General features: G+C 45.1%; 1 protein-coding gene across 1 annotated transcript in view; it reads right to left on the reverse strand.

Annotated features, from left to right (window-relative positions):
• LOC117811810 (glutamic acid-rich protein-like) overlaps nucleotides 1-21,990 on the reverse strand; it is a 52,399-nt gene that overhangs the window by 12,085 nt on the left and 18,324 nt on the right. Inside the window, exons 3-5 of the mRNA XM_034682285.1 lie at nucleotides 15,210-15,270; nucleotides 3,078-3,321; nucleotides 1,132-1,176 (exon numbers count right to left, since the gene is read on the reverse strand). Of these exons, the coding sequence (XP_034538176.1) occupies nucleotides 1,132-1,176; nucleotides 3,078-3,321; nucleotides 15,210-15,270 (350 nt within the window). The remainder of the gene's footprint in view (nucleotides 1-1,131; nucleotides 1,177-3,077; nucleotides 3,322-15,209; nucleotides 15,271-21,990) is intronic.

Raw genomic sequence — 21,990 nt, forward strand, 5'->3', positions numbered from 1 at the left:
GCCCGCCAGAGGTTCCAATCTGGTCCACGGAACGACTTTGCAAAGTGATAAAATGACAGAGAAGACATTAACTGAAATTTTTCAATAAAAGTAATTGCTATTTCAGATTTGTCCTCTGGGCTTCGCATACAATCATAGTGCCAATGAAGCGCATCTGAACGGCGCTCTGGGAGAATATTTGCAGTTTTGATAATCCGGTGGAAATTCATAGACCTTCTAAAGTTTTCGTATATGTACACTTGTAACAGCAGGAGCGGTGGATCCACCTTTTTCCAAACAGGAGCCACATATCGTGCACATGCTTACCATACATGTGCATATGTCACAGGTCCCACTATGAGACTCATCATGGTGAAAAATATAACAGCTGTTTTTGTAGAAAGATAGTTCATTAAATGTGAACATTTTCACAATGTACTTTTTTGCACTAAAACAAAGGGAAACATTTGGAGTTGTCCTTCTCTATAGGTTATTATGTTTTGATTTTACTGGTCCGGCCCACTTGAGATCAAATTGGGCTGTAAATTGACCCTGAACTGAAATCTGTTGACGCCCCTGCCTTAAACTCTCCATAAGACGAGCATAGTTGCCTTTTAATGTTTGTCTCTCAGGTGTGACTGAGTGTAATGCCGAGGTCAGACGACACGTTCTAAAAGTGATTACAGACGAGATCCAGCAGAGAGACTGATCAATAATCAAGACCTGACAACCCACAGTGGACAACACAAAAGGCCACATCTGGGACGCCTCCTGACCTCCTGACAGAAAGTCTTACACGTTTGATTTTTCTGTCCAACGACTGAGATGTGTCACAGGGTTGCCAGGTCCATGCCAAAAACCAGCCTAGATGAATTAATGGTCACAGACGGACAGACGGTGAAGCCTGACCTCGACTTAAACATGAATGTAAAGCAGGAAGGTCTGAAGGAGGCGCCGTGCTCAGCAGAACTCTGTGTGCTAACAGACAATCAGCATCCTCTCATGTAGATCAGTATTGATCAGATGCTCAGAGGCCACAGAGGTCATGTTTAAGGTCAGATAATGGATCCTGTGTGTCCCAGTGATCCGGCGTCGATGTAACTAACACTTTAATTACACTGCAAACATTGGATAACACGGAGCGAGCGTTACCTCGGGCTGATTCTCCTCCATGCAGAACAAAAACTCCTCCAGTTTCTGAAACAAAGGGAAACAGTTTGTGAGGCCACACAGTCACAAACCTGCTCATGAATTATGGAGAGTACAATTATGTCTGCTGTGTTCTGTTTGTGTGCAGCAGTAATGAGAAGAGGTTATAATTATTCATCACCAAACTGACAAGCAGAAAATAGATGAACCGGCTCGTCTGTGAGCAGGTTTCCTTTGTTAGCGTTTAAAGTGTATAATCGTAGCTTCTTAGCTCAGGAAGGAAGTAATTACTGCATCTATGGGAGGAGAACATACTGTCTGTAGCTGCAGGGTAAATATATAAGAGCTCAGAGTTACAGGAAGAAGGGATCAACAGATTCATAATTATTATGTCTGAACCTGTCGCTCTGCAGTAAACTGACCATCCATAACTCCTGATGACGTGCTGGAGATCAGATTATAAAGAAGCTTACAGAGATGGACTCACTGTGATCTTTAAATTAACATCATGTAATATTTAATATTTATCACCCAGCTGTGTCAAAAAATACCAAACTCAGATTGAGGCGGAGGCTGCTTTACTAAAACAAACCAAAACCAATAGGAGACGTGATGACGTCACAGAAAAAGAGTGCTGAATTCAGTTTTCATCTCAATTTAAGTCCTCCCCTATGTTTACTTATATCAGCCGTATCATGAGGTTCAGTTACATCCCCTGATTTAGACTGACTCTCTAACATACTGTGCTTCTGTTCGATAAACTGGAGGGTGAACTCAGTGAACCATCTCCTGCTCAGAGCTCCAGGGTTTCTAACATCCAGAAAACAGAGAAACAGAGAGCATAGGGTGAAGACAAAAAGAGAGGAACAGTCGGCGGTCTCACCTTTTAGTTCTTGTTAGGAGGGGCCGAGCTTTAGGAGGAGGAAGAGAAGCAGAGAGAAACAAAGGGGGAAAGCAGAAAATAGATCCATGCAAGTTTGTTAAACGCAGTCAGGCAAAGCAGGGAAGCAGACATCAGTCAGATCTGTGTGTTTGTGTTCGCACAGAGAGGGAGGCTGCCAGAGAACGTACAGAGCGTGCAACAGGAGGGGAATTACATCTGAACATAAACAGCTCTGTGATATCAGACATGCATGGGAGAGTCTGCCAACAGCACCAAGGAGAAAGGGGGACCAGTAAACAGAACCACAGAGACCAGAGTCCAGTAAACAGCACAATGGAGACCAGAGTCCAGTAAAAAAAGGTTTGATTCAGAATTCAGGAGGAAAAATAACAAAGTGTGAAACATGGTCTGTGAATGTGTTTCTACTCTGCTGTGTCGGCTTTGTTCAGCTCTCAGACGAGTCTGTCAGACGACGTGGGCGGAGGGAAGTGTGAGGAGAGAGAGAGAGTCGGACTCTGCCCTGAGGCAACGGACCTCCACTCACTGTGGGATAGACCAGCACACACACACACACACAGATGCACACACACTAAACACATGTAATGGTGCAGAAACAGACTCTTACATCTACACTCTCTAAAATGAAACTCTACAAGGAAGCCAAAATATTTCCACGCGGTTGCCTCCCTCACGCCCACACTCTCCTCACACCCACGCTCTCCTCGTTTGGAAATACCTCCGGGCTAAACACTAATAGACTTCAGCTCATCTCGCTGTGGCTGACAGCCTCTCTGACAGACTCAGCTGAATGTACAAACTGAAACGTTCTCTCCGGTCAGCTGAGCGAGCACACTTTGCTGGAGGTCACATTTACACCGCGGGGATTTAAAAAAAGGAAACTGGTGTGAATGTGAGAACGGCTCCTCTCTGACCTTTAGAGGCAGAAAAGTGTGAGATAGAAAGTCTCAGAGGAATCTTTGAGTTACTCTAACATGCAGTATGAATGTATAGCTGCGTACATGAATAATGCACTGTGTGTGTGTGGGTGTGTGTGTGTGTGTGATACCTTGGTGAACTCTGAGTTCTGTAAGTTCGCCTCGGGACACCAGCGCCCACCCAGCGCCGTCAGCATGGCGCAGTCTTCTTCTTCTTTGGTGCTCGGCTGGGTCGGAGGATGAGCCGTTGTAGAGAGGTCCTCGAGGTCCTCCGCCCCGCTGCAGCTCGGGGTCCGCAGCTGGAGGCCTCGCAGGAACAGGTGACACGCCTCCAGGTCGGCCTCCCAGATCCGCTCCAGACCGGGACAGCCACAGCTACAGAGAGAACAGACCGGTGTGTTATTATTACCAATATATAACATGATGTATTACCAAACTCTACATGAGACTAAACCTGACACACTGACCTGCGACAAGATCACACTCTGCATGCAGATTAGACTCCCTCAGGCTAAAGAGGGACTCAAAGCCTGTACATAGACACACTGTGGACTGTTCAAACAAACATCTACAGTCTGAAACGGGGAACTGTTGCTGCGTTTGGACCGTAATTTACACGTTGACGTGTTTTTGGGCCTAACCCTAACTCTTTGGGTTTTACCCGAACCCTTTGAGTCTAACCCTAAATCTTTGGGTCTTACCCCAACACTAATCGTTTGTGCATAACCCTATGCCTTTGGGTGTTACCCTAACTTAACCATTTGGGCCTAACCCTAACCATGTGGGCCTAACCCTAACCCTCTAGGCCTAACCCTAACCCTTTAGCCCTATCCCTTACCCTTTGGGCCTAACCCTCTAGGCCTAACCCTAACCCTTTAGGCCTAACCCTATGCCTTTGGGTGTTACCCTAACTTAACCATTTGGGCCCAACCCTAACCCTCTAGGCCTAACCCTAACCCTTTGGGTCTTACCCTAACCATTTGGGCCTAACCCTAACCCTTCAGGCTTAACCCTAACCCTTTTGGACTAACCCTAGCCCTTTTGGTCTTACCCTAACCATTTGGGCCTAACCCTAACCATGTGGGCCTAACCCTAACCCTCTAGGCCTAACCCTAACCCTTTAGGCCTATCCCTTACCCTTTGGGCCTAACCCTAACCCTTTAGGCCTAACCCTAACCATCTAGGCCTAACCCTAACCCTTTGGGCCTAACCCTAACCCTTCAGGCTTAACCCTAACCCTTTGGGACTAACCCTAACCGTGTGGGCCTAACCCTAACCCTCTAGGCCTATCCCTTACCCTTTGGGCCTTACCCTCTAGGCCTATCCCTAACCCTTTAGGCCTATCCCTTACCCTTTGGTTGTTACCCTAACCCTAACCCTAAGCCAACCCTTACCCTTACCCAACCATAACCATTTTGGCCTAATCCTAAACCTTATGGTCGAACCCTTATCCTTTGGGTCTTACCCTAACCCTACCCTGCGTACATGAAGGATTCGTAGATCCTCTGAAGCAGTGATATCACAGACTCATCCTTTCACGCATATTATGTTTGGAGTTGAATTCAGGAGTTGGAGGACAATAATAAGGACCTGCTGAGCGGTGTTCGTTCTGCAGACTCTACTGAGTTTATTAACAGACAAAGTTAAAGGTTTTACAGCAGGCCTTTCCACAGCCCTCTGTTTTGTTCGTACTCGCTGCTCTGTTGAAGATCTGCTTTCTGCGAAGGTGCGGGGTATTCTTCATCATAGAGTTATGTCACTACTGGTCTGGCGTGCACCCAGCAGTGTTTCTGATGTTTCTGTGTGTGATTTTTTTTAATTGCAAAAAAATGTGCTCCTCTCAAGTAAAGGTAGATTGCATTGAGAGTGAGCATCCTCCTGTTAATCCTGACCTTCATTCAAAGAGCTGCAGCTGAGAGAGGAATAACAGCCTGGATGTGTTATTCGTCTACAAGTCTCTGCTGTGACGGTGTCGACGTATATCTCTTTATGAGAAAGTTATGAGAAGCTCTTTTGGCTTTTCATAAATTGAGTTTTCCTTTTTCTTGAAGTGAAACACCGACAGAGACCTCTGACCTTTCAAATCTTCGTGTCTGTTGCTCTTTTTCTCTCTCTGACCTTTTAGATAACAAACCAATAATTCTGGTCCAGGGGACATTTTATTTTAGGAACTAAATCCAGTGATTTTGATAAAGTCGTCCTTTAAGATGGTCCCAAACCGTAGACACCATGACGTCATGAATCTGGTCATCCACCACAGTTTTAAAGTCTGGAGTCACTTAATTCAACCAATGCCTGATCATCTTTGATTCTGATTGGCTGAAACCCCAGAACAAGACCTGGTGTTTGTTTCTATTGTTATGGGGTTTCAGCCAATCAGAATCAAGCTGTACAGTTGTCATGAAGAGAGAAATAAGCTATAGAGACCCAAACTGTTTTTGTACCAGGCTGTAAACATGTTTATTTCTGCTGTAACATTTTAACATGGGGCTCTATGGGGACTGACTCACTGCAGGAGACACACTCTAGTGGACACTGGAGGAACTGCAGTCCACATCTGCTTCACTTCTCAGCTCCTGAGTTTGCCGTTTGTTCGACAGCAGAGAGCACTAATACACTAATGCACTACAGTAAACATTATCGGCCTGTTTTTTCCTTGTCTATAACAACCTTGCTTCCAGAAATGATTTTGTGTGGAAACAAACTGAAGCTGACAGGATGCAGCAAATATCTGTGAGGGAGAAATGTCCCTGCTCTCCCCGTCTGTGTGTACTTCCAACCCAGGAGGAGTTCCTCCGTCACAAACACTTTTACTTTCCCTCTGACTGACTGGGAATGATAAAAAGTAAAAATATAACCTCGTATATCAGCCTGGATAATATATGCAATATTTTCACCTAGAGAGAGCCTCCCTGCAGGGAAGCAAGATTTGAGAAATTGCTCGTTTTCCATCATGCATAAACAAACGGAGAGGCAGCAGCACCCAGACAATACTGTTTAATCTTCCCCTCTGTTCCCTCCTCTCTCTCCCTCTCTGTGTGTGTGTGTGTGTGTGCTGAAATATTGAATGCCACTTGTTTTCCAGCCCATCTCCTGCCTGAAAAGGCTGCCAACCTCTGCACCCTGCCAACGCACGCCTCTCAGCCGCTCGCTAACCTTCATTTGGCACACAGACAATAGAAAAATCGCTCGGCCCAGCCCCCCTGCCCTCGCCAATTCACCACTCAGCGCTGCTGCCTCTGAATTCTGCCATCGTAGGGACGCAGCCAGTGAGCCGAGCCATTGTTATTTGTCTCTTCTGAAGTGGGGAGACACACACACTCACACACACTCACACACACACTCACACACATGCACATAAATCACTCTCCGTGGGGTTTCAGAGCTATACAATCAAATATTTCTCTAAAACGTCAGTCGGCCTCATCCGTCACAAACACGTTTCATCACAAACAGGCGGCTCGTCACGTTTCTGTACGTTCAGACTAAACGTCTCAGGCTGCCTCAGGTCTCTGTGATGTCAGGCTCCTGTTGCCCGTCGGTATGAACTCCTCGCCTGGAGGTTAATTGGTGGCAGCCGCTCGGCCGGCCGGCTGACGGAGGCCGGGTGTGGGCGTGCTGCTCCGCTGATGGCCCGGTAACAAGACTGAGAGACAGACAGACACGATCTGTCCTACAGTCCCTCAGCCTCCCCCCCCAGAGACCGCTGACTGACAGGACTGCTCTTTCTCCTCCAGGCGACACACACACACACACATACACACACACACACACACACACACACACACACACAGACATCCAGACAGGGGAAGGATTATATTTATGACTGCTGGAGGAAGGAGCAGCTGTCTGGTCCTGCTGGTACCAGGAGTTTCTGTCAGACCTCTGCAGAGAGAAACAGACGCTGAGAGCAGGACCTCTGATTTCTATCAGATACTTTTATTTTACTGTTTCCTGTGAGACTTTGTTTCAGCACGACTTACAAGCTAAACCTGACGAAGCCGCTTCATGGCCGACCTGCGTCTGACAGCATTTCAAACTGTGTCAACGGAAAGTGAAAGCCTTGAAGCGTGACTTAAAGAAGCTAAGGACTCTGACATCATGCCCGTCTCTGTTCTCCTTATGTTTCTTCTCTCTTCAGCGGTACTTCCTGGTTAAGGCAGCCTGTTGACACTGTGGTAAAAACATTAGTTCAAAGTCTAATGGGGTGTTCACACCAAACGCGAATTACATGTAAAGTCAATGTGGAGACGCGAGTAGTGGTCTGGCGGCGCAAATTGGGCGACGGGAATGGTGCGATTCCCGCGAATACCGCAAATGATTTGTGACAGTTGAGATATCTGAACTCCAGGGAATCCATCAGGCCTCGATAACCAATCAACGTGCAGATCACCCGGTTACGTGAGGTGTGACGTATGGACCAGCGGAGATTCACTCATCTGGAATATATGGGACACTTTGATTCTATCTCTGTGCAGCTTCCCTGAATTCTGTGACTCTACCGGTTTATATCATAGACTGTAAATAAAAATGGACAGTGTTGCTCCGCCTCTTCTCGTTGTACGGTTCTGAAGCCAAAAAATCCCTCTCCTGGGCGCCGCCATTGTGCAGCCAGAGCCTGTGAAGCCACTGTAACAAGCTCCGCTCTACAGCGTAACGTCACAAGACGCTGTGTGTCCTTTAAAGTTTCACTCTACGGCGGCTGTGAATCAAAGGAAACAGGAAGTAAAACCCCGTTTTTTAAACTCTAATAACTAACGAAAAAGAAACTTTTCAGGAAAAAGAGGCCTTGAACACAAAACAGTCAAATACTAACTACATATCACCACAGCATACGGAGGGGAGAAACATTCGTACCACGTGTATTTATTTTTTAAAGTTTGACTGCTCCTCCATTCAAATGAATGGGGGAGACGGATATTTTGACCTATACTGCAGCCAGCCACCAGGGGGCAGACACACTGCTGAAAGCTTCACCACCAGGGCCGTGTCCGGCACGCTTGGTTTATATGGGATCAGGAATAAACAGGAGCTCACTGTGAGGACAGAAAGTGAGGAGGATTATCTGCTGAGTTGTGAAAAACTGTCTCTCAGCTATCCGTTGTAGTAGGAAGTTAGCTCCGCCCCCTTTAGCATTACCGGCTTCCCCATTCAATGGGCCTCATTCACTAATAAATGCGTAGAAATGTTCTTACTCGGCACATAAAATAAGTGCTTATGCAAAATCACCATCGGATTCATGACACGTGTGTACCAGCCAATTTTGTTCTCACCACCGTGTGTATATTATTGAATCAGAATAATTCCAATTAAACAGGCGCATGCCCACAACCTGCAATCAGCATACTTGAGTTTTCTGCCTTTCTTTTTACCAGATGGCTATATGACAGTCATCTGGCTTTTTTCTTTTACTGAAAGTAGCTGAAATATGTCATGCATTCAGTTAAAAGAGTATGTGTTCACATTTTCTGAGAAAGTTGGTCGTCATAATTTGTGGGTTCGCATGGTCTGAGGAAGTTATAAATTTGTTCGTAGTGTAAGAACAAATTCAAGTAAGAATATATTGATGAATCCCAGATTTGTGCTTCAAACGTTCGTACGCACGTAGACACGTTTAAGCACGTATTTGTGCGTACGCACTGTTAGTGAATGAGGCCCAATGTCTGCGAGCTCAACCTTGTTTGATAACAGACTAGTTTGACATGGGAACCCCCCCTCGCGAAAATTTGCTCCTTGAACACTCATGTATACTCAATTTTGACGCGCACAATGAGTGAGTAAACACAAAGCATTCATGCGTGTGTATTCGCTTGACCGTGAGCTGACATGGAGGCAGATCAGACTCTGATTATCAGTATAAATAAATCATCTTTGAATCACTAATGAATGTAAACTAGTTCTTAGATCTCTACACTGGCTTCCTGTCTGTCAGAGAATAGACTTTAAAATCCTGCTGATGGTTTATAAAGCACTGAATGGTTTAGGCTGATCTGCTACTACTTTATGAACCACCTCAACCTCTGAGGTCATCAGGTACTGGTCTGCTTTCAGTCCCTAGAGTCAGAATGAAACATGGTGAAGCAGTGTTTAGTCATTATGCACCACATATCTGGAACACACTCCCTGAAAGCTGCAGGTCTGCTCCAACTCTCACCTCTTTTAAATCAAAGATTAAGACTTTTTTATTTGACACTGCCTTCCTATCTTTGCTTAATTTAACTCACTTTAAATTGAAATTTTAATGTCATTTTTAATATATTTCTAATTTTCCTTTTCTATTCTGTTTTATCATATTTTTCATTTTTCTGAATGTCTCCAATGCTTTTAATGTTTTAATGTAAAGCACATTGAGTTGCCCTCGTGTATGAAATGTGCTATACAAATAAAGCTGCCTTGCCTTGCCTTGACCGTGAGCTGACATGGAGGCTGATCAGATTCTGATTATCTGTATAAATAAATCATCTTTGAATCAATAATGAAAGTAAACTTGTTTATGTCTTCAGATTCTGCTGTGTTTATTTTACATGTTACTTCCTGGTAGCTGTTTGCTTACGTAAGGATGAAACGATAACAGATAACAGAGGACCTGCTCTGCTTCAACTCAGCTTTGGAAACTAATCTCTGTTCACAGCATATAAAACAAGCGTTATGACATAACTGATGAATTACAGATTAATTCAACGCAATCTATTTCTCATCAATGTGGACTCATTTTAGCCGTAAACACCGGTGTATGTTTTGTTGCTGCTGTTAAAGGATAAACCACCGACACACCATCAGAGTCAGAACAAATATTCAGGTCTCACACATGAATACCTCGAACAACAGCTCCTATCTTCAGTCCCGGCTGGGTGATCTTAAGATCCGGCTATCAGTCTATTTCTGGTAAATGAAGCACCGACACCCGGAGACGTTACCGTCCTGAATAAAATAAAATTAATGCAACTTTCACCCTCCCGTCTCATGGCAGCGTCTGTGCTGTTTATGATCCATAAACACAATTCACACGTCAGGAGGAATGAGCCGTGCGGTTTGACTTTAATCAGGCAGCAGCATCTCAGATAACAGCGCAGAGGAGAGGTGCTAATAATATGTTTGGATGAGGTGTGACAGACGGAGCATGAACCAGAGGAGGGAGGCGTCATGAGAGGCAGACAGCTGAGTGTCTGAGTCCCTTTGTTTCAAACCACATATCCCTCCATGTTCATGTGGAGTCCAGGACTGAGAAGATCCCATATGACTCTAATGTTTAACATAAACATTTACTGATATGTCTGTGTTTGTCTTGATTTAACTGTTGTTGTTTATCTCATTTCTGTTTTAGTTTTTCAAGTTTGTATGAGGTCGGGTCCGTGAACGCAGCGTCTGGAACATTATTGAGGCGTGGTGACGGTGTTCATGGTGAGTTTCTCTGCTCTCACTTCTTTACTGCTCACCTCAGTCATCTGTTTTGTTATCTGTTGTTGTGTTTGTATAGCGGGGACGTCCTTATACATGTTAGAGTGATATAACAGAAACAGGAGACAGCACTGAACGCTACCTAGCCATCCTTGCTCACCTAAACCAAAGTATTTTAGAGTTTATTATTATTACAATATTTTAAAATTGTCTCAAAAACGTTCAGAGTTCATGTTTGAACTCACCCTCACCTGCTCACTATACATTATCCTTTACTTAGGCTCCCATGGTTGTTAATCTGAGGAGGATTTCTTTCTCTCTATAAACAGATATCTGCATGAAGAGCAGCTAACAATCTGTTCTACATCAAACATTTACACTGAGACACAAATCTGCTTGATGCTGTGTCACTAAAGACAATCAGCGTTTAGATTTCCTGACTTCCTGGAACGCAGCATCAGAAATGATGGATCCCACCTCCATTCAACAAACAAACATTGTAGACGTAGTTTTCTTCTCCTCTTGAGGACAGACCTGACAAAGCTTTTTACTTTCAGCTACAACTAACCAGTGGCGGTTCTAGACCAGTTTTACTGGGGGGGGGGCAGGCTTGGGCCAAGGGTGTTGTCAGAGGGACACATTCAACCCTGACAAAAGAGACTGAGAAGGGCGAGGACCGGCTGAGAACAAACTGGCAAAACATCAGTGCATCCCTATATACTAGACATATATACTACTGTGTACTAGATCAACATGCAGACTGACAGCAGCTGTTTTGCTGTTAACACTCAACATGAGTGCCTTAGCGCTCTAAGGGACTGGAACCAAGTGCCAAGTTTTTTATTGTGTAATATTTGTTTGGTGCAGAGGGGGGGCCACAGGGGGGTCCAGGTTCTTACAGGGGCACTGGCCCCTGTTGGCCCCTCCCCAGAACCGCCACTGCAACTAACCTGTAATTACAGATTCTGATTCAGAGACATGTTGAATCTGGATCTCAGGGTCTGGGTTTTAGTCTGAGAAGGGTTCTGGTCTCTGTCTGTAGTCTGAGTAGTGTCCACCAATCAGGTGTCAGCAGGAGAAACAGTCTGTATGGAGATCAACAGCAGGTGTTCTCAGAATTCTGACATCACAGACAGAATTCCAGAATTCTGTCTGTGATGTCAGAATTCTGAGAACAAATGGAACATTCCGTGAAGAAGGTCAGAGCTACTTAAAAACATCAGTGTCTCTAATCCTCTTTCATAGACCTCCATTCAACAAACAAACATTGTAGACGTAGTTTTCTTCTCCTCTTGAGGACAGACCTGACAAAGCTTTTTACTTTCAGCTAGAACTAACCTGCAATTACAGATTCTGATTCAGAGACATGTTGAATCTGGATCTCAGGGTCTGGGGTTTGAGTCTGAGAAGGGTTCTGGTCTCTGTCTGTAGTCTGAGTAGTATCCACCAATCAGGTGTCAGCAGGAAGAACAGAGAATTCTGTCTTTGATGTCAGAATTCTGAGAACAAATGGAACATTCCATGAAGAATAACTGCAGAGTTAGCATCCGTTATATATCGCCTCACATTAAAGCGACTCTTCTTTGCACATTGTCACGATTACAGTCAGTATATGAGAAAGCTGCACTATGGCAACGCTCAGCTATCAATAAATAACAGACCTCTGCTGTGAAATGTTGTGATGACCAATCAGAATCGAGTACTTTAGACAGCGGTGTCATAAATCTCCTCATGAAGCAGCTCGTGTTGATCCTCTCTCACTAACAGAGACTTTAGTGACTGGACAGCGACTCTTCAGCGACTCCTTGGTTACTGTAAACTAATTACCCTCTCATCACTGTCATCGCCGATCGATCGGCGCTCCGGCCGTCGATCTGCGTTTACATCCAGAAGGGGTCACACATCTCCAATACTCTGCTGCAGCTTCAGGCGACGACGGGCGGCTTCAACACATCCCGTCTGGCACAGTGACACAGATTTGGCGTAATGGAACGGGCAGTTTACGACACACACACACACACACACACACATATACACACACACCCACTGTATATTTCATCACTCAGCGCTTATGTACATTACTGCTGATGGAGTGCAGTGCTGATGGGAGGTGAGGAGTGGGGGAGGAGAGGAAGAGGAGGAGAGGAGGAGGAGGAGGAGAAGGGGTAGATTAGTGCTGGTGAGATGTCTGGTCTCCGTGGAGACGGATGCTGCTGAAAAAAGCAATTATCTCTTCCTTGCTAAAGAACAGGATGTTAGAGCGGCGCAGATGCTGTAAGTGTGTCACCAGAACAGAAACATGTATTCAGATGAGCAGCCGAGGTTTAATGCATTATGTAGATCATTCATTAGGAAATAACTCTCCTGTTTGTCCTTGTTCACGAGCTCTTCTGCTCAGATTTGGATGCTATTTGTCTTTTTAATGGGAACAATGCAGCGAGTGAACGAGTCATTAAAATACTCAATATCTTCACTTCCTTTCACTCATGAAATCTGACATTTAACATGTTTTCAGGATATTCTTTCACTTCTCCTCAAAGCGGCAACCTCCGGTCTCAAACGATGAAGCCCATGCGGAAGTGTTATAAACTGCAATTCATCAAGAATCCACTTGAGGCTGGCTGCAGAAACACCGGAAACCACATACACACCAATTCAAAGAAGACGATCTTTGCAGCATTAATAAACATGTTTACAGCCTGGTTCAAAAAACAGCTTTGCTCTCTGTAGCTAATCTCTCTATCGGCACACACTGTACAGGGGGTGAATTTTTTTCTAACGCAATGGTTTAGAAAATATTAAGATTACGAGTTTTGCCCAAATAAGGACATGACTGACTTGACTCCTGGTCGGGAACACATAGCTGTTGGCTAGGAGGCTCATCTCCGCCCCTTTACGTCACACTCTGCCTGGTTGAGTTCCACATTTCCAATATGGCTGCCGCCACTGTCGATCAGCTTCAAAACAGCGCTCAGGAACAGATGGGTGACGCCACAGATACTACATCCATATTTTATACAGTCTATTCTCTCCTCTCAGACGTTTCCTCTAACTCAGCATGAAACCTAAACCATGTGATGGTGAGGAGAAAGAGGAAGTACTGTGTCTTAGTGTCCTTATTTACCAACACATCAACCGTGTGTTGTAGCAGGGGTTCCCAAAGTGTGGGTCGGGACCCCCTGAGGGGTCGCGAGATGTCTTCCAGATTATTTCGATTTTTTTAAGTAATCTAAATTTGCTTATTTTGCCCATTATTGTAAAAATATAGACAACAATAGTACTTACATTTCAAATAAAACCCTACAAATAAGTACATTTCATTAGTTTTCTGGCTTTCTTTGTTGCCTTGCTTTCTTTGGGTTAGCTAACAGTTAATTATGTAGGTAAACTAATTTTGAAGTATGAAGTAATTTAAGTATGATGCAAGATTAACCACTTCCAGAGACAGTAGGGGTCACAAGTCTTTGGCACCTATATATATATATTTTTTTTTTAAAGTTATATTTTTGGCCTTTTTGCCTTTATTTGACAGGACAGCTGAAGAGAGACAGGAAATGTGGGGAGTAGAGAGTGGGGGAGGACATGCAGGAAATGGTCGACCGTCTGGGAATCGAACCGGCGACCCCTGCGACGAGGGTTGTAGCCTCTGTATGTGGGGCGCTTAGACCGCTAGGCCACCAGTGCCCCTTTGGCACCTATATTTTGGGGGTCTGGGGCTGAAAACTTTGGGAACCCCTGTGTTAAAGCTACCACTGTATAAAAGGATAGATGACATGATAGCTCCCCAAAAGTGAAGCCAACACATATAGAGCTCGCCCTGCTGACTGTGTGCAGTATAGGTCATAAGCCCCGCCTCCTCCATGTTAACAGATGGGACATGTGTCAAAGTGTAAGATCCAAACACAGGTCAGATAAATGGTTTATGTTGTTACAGTTAGTTCTTATGACGCTGATTTATCTCAGTGTTCATGTTTCTAGTTGTTTGATTTTAAATTTGATTGATTGACAGCTCTGTTCACCAATTAGGCTCCTGCAGCGTCTCAAGGCTCTCCCTGACGAGCGCTCCTCCCTGAGAGTCCTCTCATGTTCACAGGTCATGCTCACAGGTCCGACAGGTACTCCCTCTGAAACTCTCTCTTATAAATTCAGACAGAAATCACCCAGAGTGACCATCTGCCCTTTTGACAGGACAGTCCAGAGGCGTGCTCCCCGCTGGGCACTGAGACCACGGCCATGTTGCCCTCCGGCCGGTGCTTCTTTCAACAGCACACAGCCTGCAGTGTGACTGACTCCTGGCTCCGGTCCAGAGAGGTGACCCTGACTCTCCGAGGAGCAAACACAGAAACCCTCACACAGCTCAGACAGGGGTCAAACAGACACTCTGACAATATAAGCTGCTCCTGCCTCGGAGTAAAACCCAGGCGGCCTCGCCTTCCTCCTCTGAACACTCGGATGGACACTGAGTGAAAACAGCTCGTATGGGGATCACAGTAACAGAACCAGACTTTCAGCAGACCCTGACGTTAGACCCACGCTGAAACGCACGGCTGCTGCTCCAATAAAACAGAGCAGGGTGTTTTGTCCCTCAGCGAGAGGAGCTGAGGTAGGAAAACTAAGAGAAGAGAAAATCAGTGTGAGGTGAGAAGAGGAGGAGACGCCGTGCAGGTGAGAGACAGAAGGATGTGAGAATTGGGCCTCTGGATGAGGAGAGGTGTGAGCGTGTGATGGGTGAGGTATGGGGGAGACGATCCTCTCTGAGAGGACAACACAGAGAAATCCTCCTCAGAGGCTGTTTCTCTGTGCTTCTGTGCTTCTCTTTGTTTCTGTCCTTTCACTAAAACCAGAGAGACGGGGGGAAGTCTCACCTGTGCAGTCTGTCCTCCAACAGCTTCAGATACCTGGAGGTGTTTTCCTTCAGTCGGCTTTCTGTAGAGAGAGAGATAGGGGATAGTTTGTTACTTGAGCCGTTATTTATAATCACAAAGTGGATCTCACAAAGTTTTGATCAGTTGATTTATTGAGCTGCTTTATGAAACACCTTATTGATTAGTAACGTCAAACAGAGGCTCTGTCAGAAAGACGCAGCTCTCATCACTGCAGGTGACGGCTCTCTCTGAACACCTGACGGAGGTGAGGTGATTCCTCCTGCTTGGATTAAACTGCAGAGGGCCTGCGGATAGTAAGGGACCCTTTTTACAGACAGGTTCACGTATCATGCCAGATTTCCTACAGGGCGTAAAGTCGGATGGATATCTTCTGTTGCTTCCTGTGCCTTTCTGCCAGCAGTGAGCGGAGCCTGAGGAAGAAGAGGAGGAGGAGGCTGAGTGTTCGTCAGGATGGAGAGGAGGGCAGTCTGAGCGCCGCTAATGAGCTCATGTATGAAACATGAGCGGACCCCCCCCCTTGCAGCTGCACGTCTACGAGCACAATAGGATGCACTTATATCAAATTGTGCGGCATATATATATGCACAAGAGCTGTAATACAATGCTCATCCTGCACACTGAAGTGCACACACACCAACAGGGACTCATCCAAACATCTGCAGAACTCAGAAGCTCAAAACAGAGGAAGAGAGAAACAGAACAACCACACAAGGAAGGATCAACAACGCTTCATTTAAAAGGGAACGGAGACTCAGATGCTTCACGATAACGCCACTTTACTTGCACACTCAGAGCTCACACTGAGACACAAGGAGCTCATTGGTCGCTCTGAAGCTGAAGTTTGAGATATAATTTGTATCATTGTCTTGATGGTGCTTATTAGACTGAATCAGCTCCAGGAGGAGACGAGCTGGAGGCTTGCACAGCAGGGGGGGAGAGGGAAATGTCTCCGTCTAAGTGGCTGTGACACACACACACACACAGACTCACACTCACACTCTCACTTGATGTCGTCCATACTTTGTGGAAAAAAGGATCTGCAGACAGTCGTCAGTTTGTGGGAGGTTTCCATGCGTGTGTTGCAGAGTGTCCAAATCTGCGGGTTCAGAGAGACGAGAGGAGCCGCTGCAGAAGCTATCACATATCTGAGGAGCGGATCTGCTGAACGTGGACCAGACAGCTCACTTACCGCCCCTCTAATTGCTCTGTGAGATGCTATCCTGCCCCGACAGAGTTTCTCTTGTCAGCTTCCATTCATGCTGGCGCTTCAAGCAGCGTGCAAGCAGATATCCTCTGAATAATACAGAGAGGGCATTAAGAGCAGCTTCAGATGGCAAAGAGCATGCAGATATGACACGACAGAGCAGAGCCAGATTTAGAAAGTATGTCTATGAGGACGAGGTGGTTTTAAAAGTTTGTAGCCCAGGGGGGGATCCAAAGAGAGATACTCTGTGATTAAAACTTCACCTGTCACCGTTTATCCCTGAGAGAGAAGAATAAAAACAAAGGAAGTCAGACTAAAGATAAATGAGGAGGGCGGAAAAGAAAGGGTCTCCTTTTTCCTATTTTTAGTTTCATGATGCTCAAAGTTTTCAATGGGGGACGAGTCAGGACTGCAGGCAGGCCAGTTCAGCACCTGGACTCTTCTACTACAGAGCCATGCTGCTGTAACACGTGCAGAATGTGGTTTTGCTGAAATATGTAAGGTCTTCCTGAAGACGTCATTCTCTGGATGGCAGCATATGTTGCTCCTAAACCTGTATACATTCAGGGTTCCCACTCTTTTCCAGAGATCATTTTCCAGGACATTTTCAGTGATGATCAAGCTGGTATGACAGTATGAATTGAGTTCCTAATTTAGTTCCTAAATAGTCTAATATGTTCCTCTCTGTGGAAGTCTACATTGAAAGACGTGCAGTCTATGGCTATCCATGAAATCATCTCTTACATGCTTAAAAATGATGGGAAATTAATTATAGAACAATGCAACCACAGATGCACAGCACTTTATTAGTGCAACTAAGTAACAATGATGGGCAACTCTCATCTCAGCTTTCTCTTCTCTCAAAAAATATTAAATGATCTAAGTAAAAAACAAAAGAGCCAGCAAAGGACTCTGGAAGCTGCCTTACTGAAATAAATAAATAATAATAATAATCAGAGGATCAGTGCATAAATTGACCTAAATAGAACTGAATGACAAAAATGGGATGTGTTTTTTTTAACCTTGTCAGGTCGCATGCAGTCATGTTGGAATAATTTTCCAGGACATTTGACTTTTTCTCCCATTTTCCAGGGGTTTTCCAGGACTGGAAAAGCGGTCAACTGTTTTCCAGGTTTTCCAGGACGCGTGGGAACCCTGATATTGTTCAGCATTAAAGCTCCTGTGAGGAGTGTTTAGCTTCTTATGAAACAGACTGAATGTTTATTTTTTTTAGTTTTTGTGTCTTCATTGAGAGGACAGGACTGTGGATAGAGCAGCAAACAGAGAGAGAGAGAGTTTGGATTAACGTTTCACAGGTTGGATTGAACTTGTGCCTCCTGTTTCGATGACTACAGCTTCTATACACAGGGCGCATGACTTAACCACTGCTGCCTGAAACAGACAAACACAGTACTGGATGTAAAGAGCTTCCTCTGTTAAAGCTGGGGTTGGCAGTCTCGGAAAAACAGCATGAATTTGAATGTAGCTTTTCCTCATGACTCCGTCTAACCCCTCCCCTCCTCCCTCAGAGCTCCTCCAAAACGACGCCCCCCGCTCACATGCACGAGCGCCGCTGATTCTCGACCATATGATCGTGACTGATTCAAAACCGGTCCTCACCAAAACATTATCATAGTGAAAGTTAAAAACACAAACAAACATGGCTGCTGTTAGTACTCACAACTGTCATTCTAGCATTATCCAGTTGTAACGGTGACACGAGATCAGGATAAAAGTTATAACACATATAAAACTGTAACAGCTCTACTGTTTGTTAAACCTGTTCAGTGTAGATGTTCTTAATTCCTACAGTGTTGACGGTCAGTGAAGGCATCAGGAGAGGTGTAGAGAGTGTGAGCGGGAGAGAGGAGAGACAAGAGGAGAAGTTCTTCATTCACTCAAACATTGATTGTTGTTTTGTTGGTTGGCGTGATCACGGCCGACAGTGACCGGTTATTAAAGATCAACTTGTTCACGACTCGGCTCGTCATCACTACAGCATCCGGACGGACGCTACGATAAATATATATTTTCTGTAGGACTTACTGAACGTCATTAATTATTCTGCTTGTTGGTGAGAGCTTTTTAGACTCTGATCCGGACTACAGTCCTGAGCAAAGCACCTCACCAGGTCAGAGGGGACAGGCCCGAGGACGAGCGAGAGGGGCAGTAAATAGAGTCAGGGGAAGTAGAGGCAGGAGACGGGGACTCAGAGTGCATGCCGGGGAAATGTACGTGCAGGAGGGCAGAACGGCTGGACGAGATTTCATTGGTTTAAAATTTGGGGACCCAAAAAACGGTGATTGGTTAGTGTTTTCCCAGGTTTACTCCGGCTGTAGATAGCAGTTTTTTTTCACTCTTTTTTAGGAACACATCATGTATTGATTGCCATCAGGACATAAAGATCATTTTAACCAGTATGACAAAAAGTGTATCTAAATCTGATTACCAACCCCAGCTTTCACGCTTTCATACACGGAGGAAAGCTTCACAGCTCTGCAGAGCCTTTGCAGAGTTTGATTATGTTTAGAGGAAGCTCTGCTGTGAAGATGAGACAAAAACACAGAGATGCGTTTATTTAGAAACAGTATTAGCCAAGAGCTAATTCTGTTTCCAAAGAATCCAGAGGAAATAAGAAGAAGACGTTGGTTTAATGGGGCAGAAAAACGAGGGTGTTTTAGTGCTGCATGTTTTTTGGTAGAGTTCCTTTTCATTTGGCTTCTTCACAGATTCTGTCATTATAAAACCATTACTCTGCAGCCTGCAGCAAAGTAAGCTCAGACTCTCCTCCAAACGAACTGTGTTTGCTGACTTTGATTTGAGTTATAATGACAGTGAGCATGTGTAACACTTCAGTCAGAGTGAGTCAGCACCCACCGCTGAAACATCCAGCCGTGCACAGAGCGAGGACACACAGACACACTCCTTTTGTCCTCCGTGTGTTCCTCTGCTCCAATCTGATCCTGCAGCCTCAAAGCATCATGGGTTATTGAGTGTCTGTCTGAGATATCTGCCTGTGTCTCCCTCTTCGTTAGCTGTTTGCTGCAGATACACAGATACAGAGTGAGCGTGTGCTGTAACCTGCGGTTCCTCTCAAACAGCTCGAGTTTAAACACATTAATCACAGTCAGCAGCTTCAACTCAATTACAAAGACACACCATTCCTCTTCCGCCTTATTATGCTCAGGCTTTTGTAACTCGCATATCGGTGTTGCTGCGTTAGCACGGAGATGCCGGTAATTTGTTTGACAACACGAAGGCCGCACAAACCAAGGCTGCTTTTATTGTTACAAGGCGGCGAGGAAATTACTGCATTATTCACTTTCAATTAGAGAGCAGCTGAAACGATCACAAAGCAGCAGCAGCTAACGCCTTCACATCGTTACCTTCTGCAGGCTCATTAAAGAGAAGGACTTCATCATCACACAGAGATACGTCTGCTCGGTTTAAGCTGCTGATTGTAATCATGAGGTTTATAATCAGCTTTCACATCCATTCAGCTGGAATCATTACTTCTTCATCAAGCAGCAAAAACCTCTAACCGCACCACAGGAGGTCTCTGCACCTCACCTTCCTACCTGCAGACCTCAAACAATGCTTACAACCCGGGTTTGAGAGAGACTTCTCTGAACCCATTTAAGATGAACTGAGGGGAAGTGGAAAACTGTCCTGTGGTCTAATGAATCAAAATCTGACATTCTCTCTGGAAATAAGATAAGATTAAAGCCGCAAGCGGCGATGTGCGGGCCCTCGTTCAAGCACCGCCTGATGTGCGCGAGTCCCAGATGTGCACTACCGCCTGATTTAGGGCACCGCCTGATGTGCTGCAGGTGTTGCTGTGCTGCCTAGGCTGAAACTGTGAGCTTACCTGTGCAGTTATCAGCATAGTGTACATTGCAGTACCACCTGTCACCAGTAGGTGCTGCTGTGTCTTTAATTATGTTCTGAAGGATTGTTCATCACAGATCATTATAGAAAGAGTTGGGATCACAAGCATGTTAAAAACATGTTCTGAGAGTAAATACTCATTGTGTCCATTAGGTGGCGCTATTCAAATGACAAACATGTGTATATAGATGAGTTCAGGCTGGGCCCATGATGAAACATGTCAAATTTGGAAGAGATTGGAGATTGTATGTAAATGTCAGTACAACGCATTTCCTGTGGGTGGCGCTATGGCTGTAGTAGACAAACGAGTCCATAGGTGTGTTGAGGGATGGACCCTGATCATGTGTATGTAACTTCAAACAAATTGAACACTGTATGAAGGAGCTATAAGTATTTCCTGTTTAATGGCGAGACATCAAAGTTTGAGGCATGGCCACGCCCACATCCATTGACTTAGGAAGAGTCCTTTGACAAATGTTCATCTGCAGTGTGACAACGACATTGTGAGCGAAGCAGGAGTTGATTGGACAAAAACTGTAGGACATGTGATTTTCTGCTGCCAGTAGGGGGCGCTATATGATATTGGTGAATATTTGCCTATAGAGGCGTTCAGGCTGTGGCACTTATCATGCATGAGCGGCCTGAGCCTGATCCATTATTGCATATGAGAGATATTACTGTTTAGAGATTTTCAAAATGTCCTCCAAATGTAGCGAGGTGCCACGCCCACACCGATTGACTTAGAGAAATTCTGTCTGATACCTTTTGATCGTCAATGTGTCTACTTCAAAATGTGCGTGGTTGGGAGCTGATCGGAGCAAAATTGTAGGAGCTATTTACATAAATACGTAATCTTGCGAATTGGGTTAAATCAAAATGGCCGACTTCCTGTTGGGATTTCACCACGACGTTAAGAGGCTTTTTTGTAGATCTTGGCATGACACCTTACCAAAAAAAATTTCATGCATGCATGTTGAACCGTCGTGAGGGGCTGGCCCTCCGAAATTTTCAAATTCAAGGGGGCGCCGTTTAGCCATTTTGGGGAATTTTTTTTCGGGACCACCAAAATGTCGAATTTTTCACCAGGCCTGGTGCATGTGCAACAGTTGGGGACTTTTGCACCGCGTTAAGGCAAGCACATTGGGGTTTGAAAAGTCGGGAGAAGAAATAATAATAATTAAAGCCGCAAGCGGCGATGTGCGGGCCCTCGTTCAAGCACCGCCTGATGTGTGCGACTCCCTGATGTGCACGACCGCCTGATGTAAGCCACTGCCTGATGTGCTGCAGATGTTGCTGTGCTGCGTAGGCTGAAACTGTGAGCTTACCTGTGCAGTTATCAGCATAGTGTACATTGCAGTACCCCCTGTCACCAGTAGGTGCTGCCATGTCTTTAAATATGTTCTGAAGGATTGTTCATCACAGATCATTATAGAAAGAGTTGTGATCACAAGCATGTTAAAAACATGTTCTGAGAGTAAATACTCATTGTGTCCATTAGGTGGCGCTATTCATATGACAAACATGTGTATATAGATGAGTTCAGGCTGGGCCCATGATGAAACATGTCAAATTTGGAAGAGATCGGAGATTGTATGTAAATGTCAGTACCATGTATTTCCTGAGGGTGGCGCTATGGCTGTAGTAGATAAATGAGTCCATAGGTGTGTT

The sequence above is a fragment of the Notolabrus celidotus genome, chromosome 4, assembly GCF_009762535.1.
Source record: "Notolabrus celidotus isolate fNotCel1 chromosome 4, fNotCel1.pri, whole genome shotgun sequence".
Classification (NCBI taxonomy): Eukaryota; Metazoa; Chordata; class Actinopteri; order Labriformes; family Labridae; genus Notolabrus; species Notolabrus celidotus.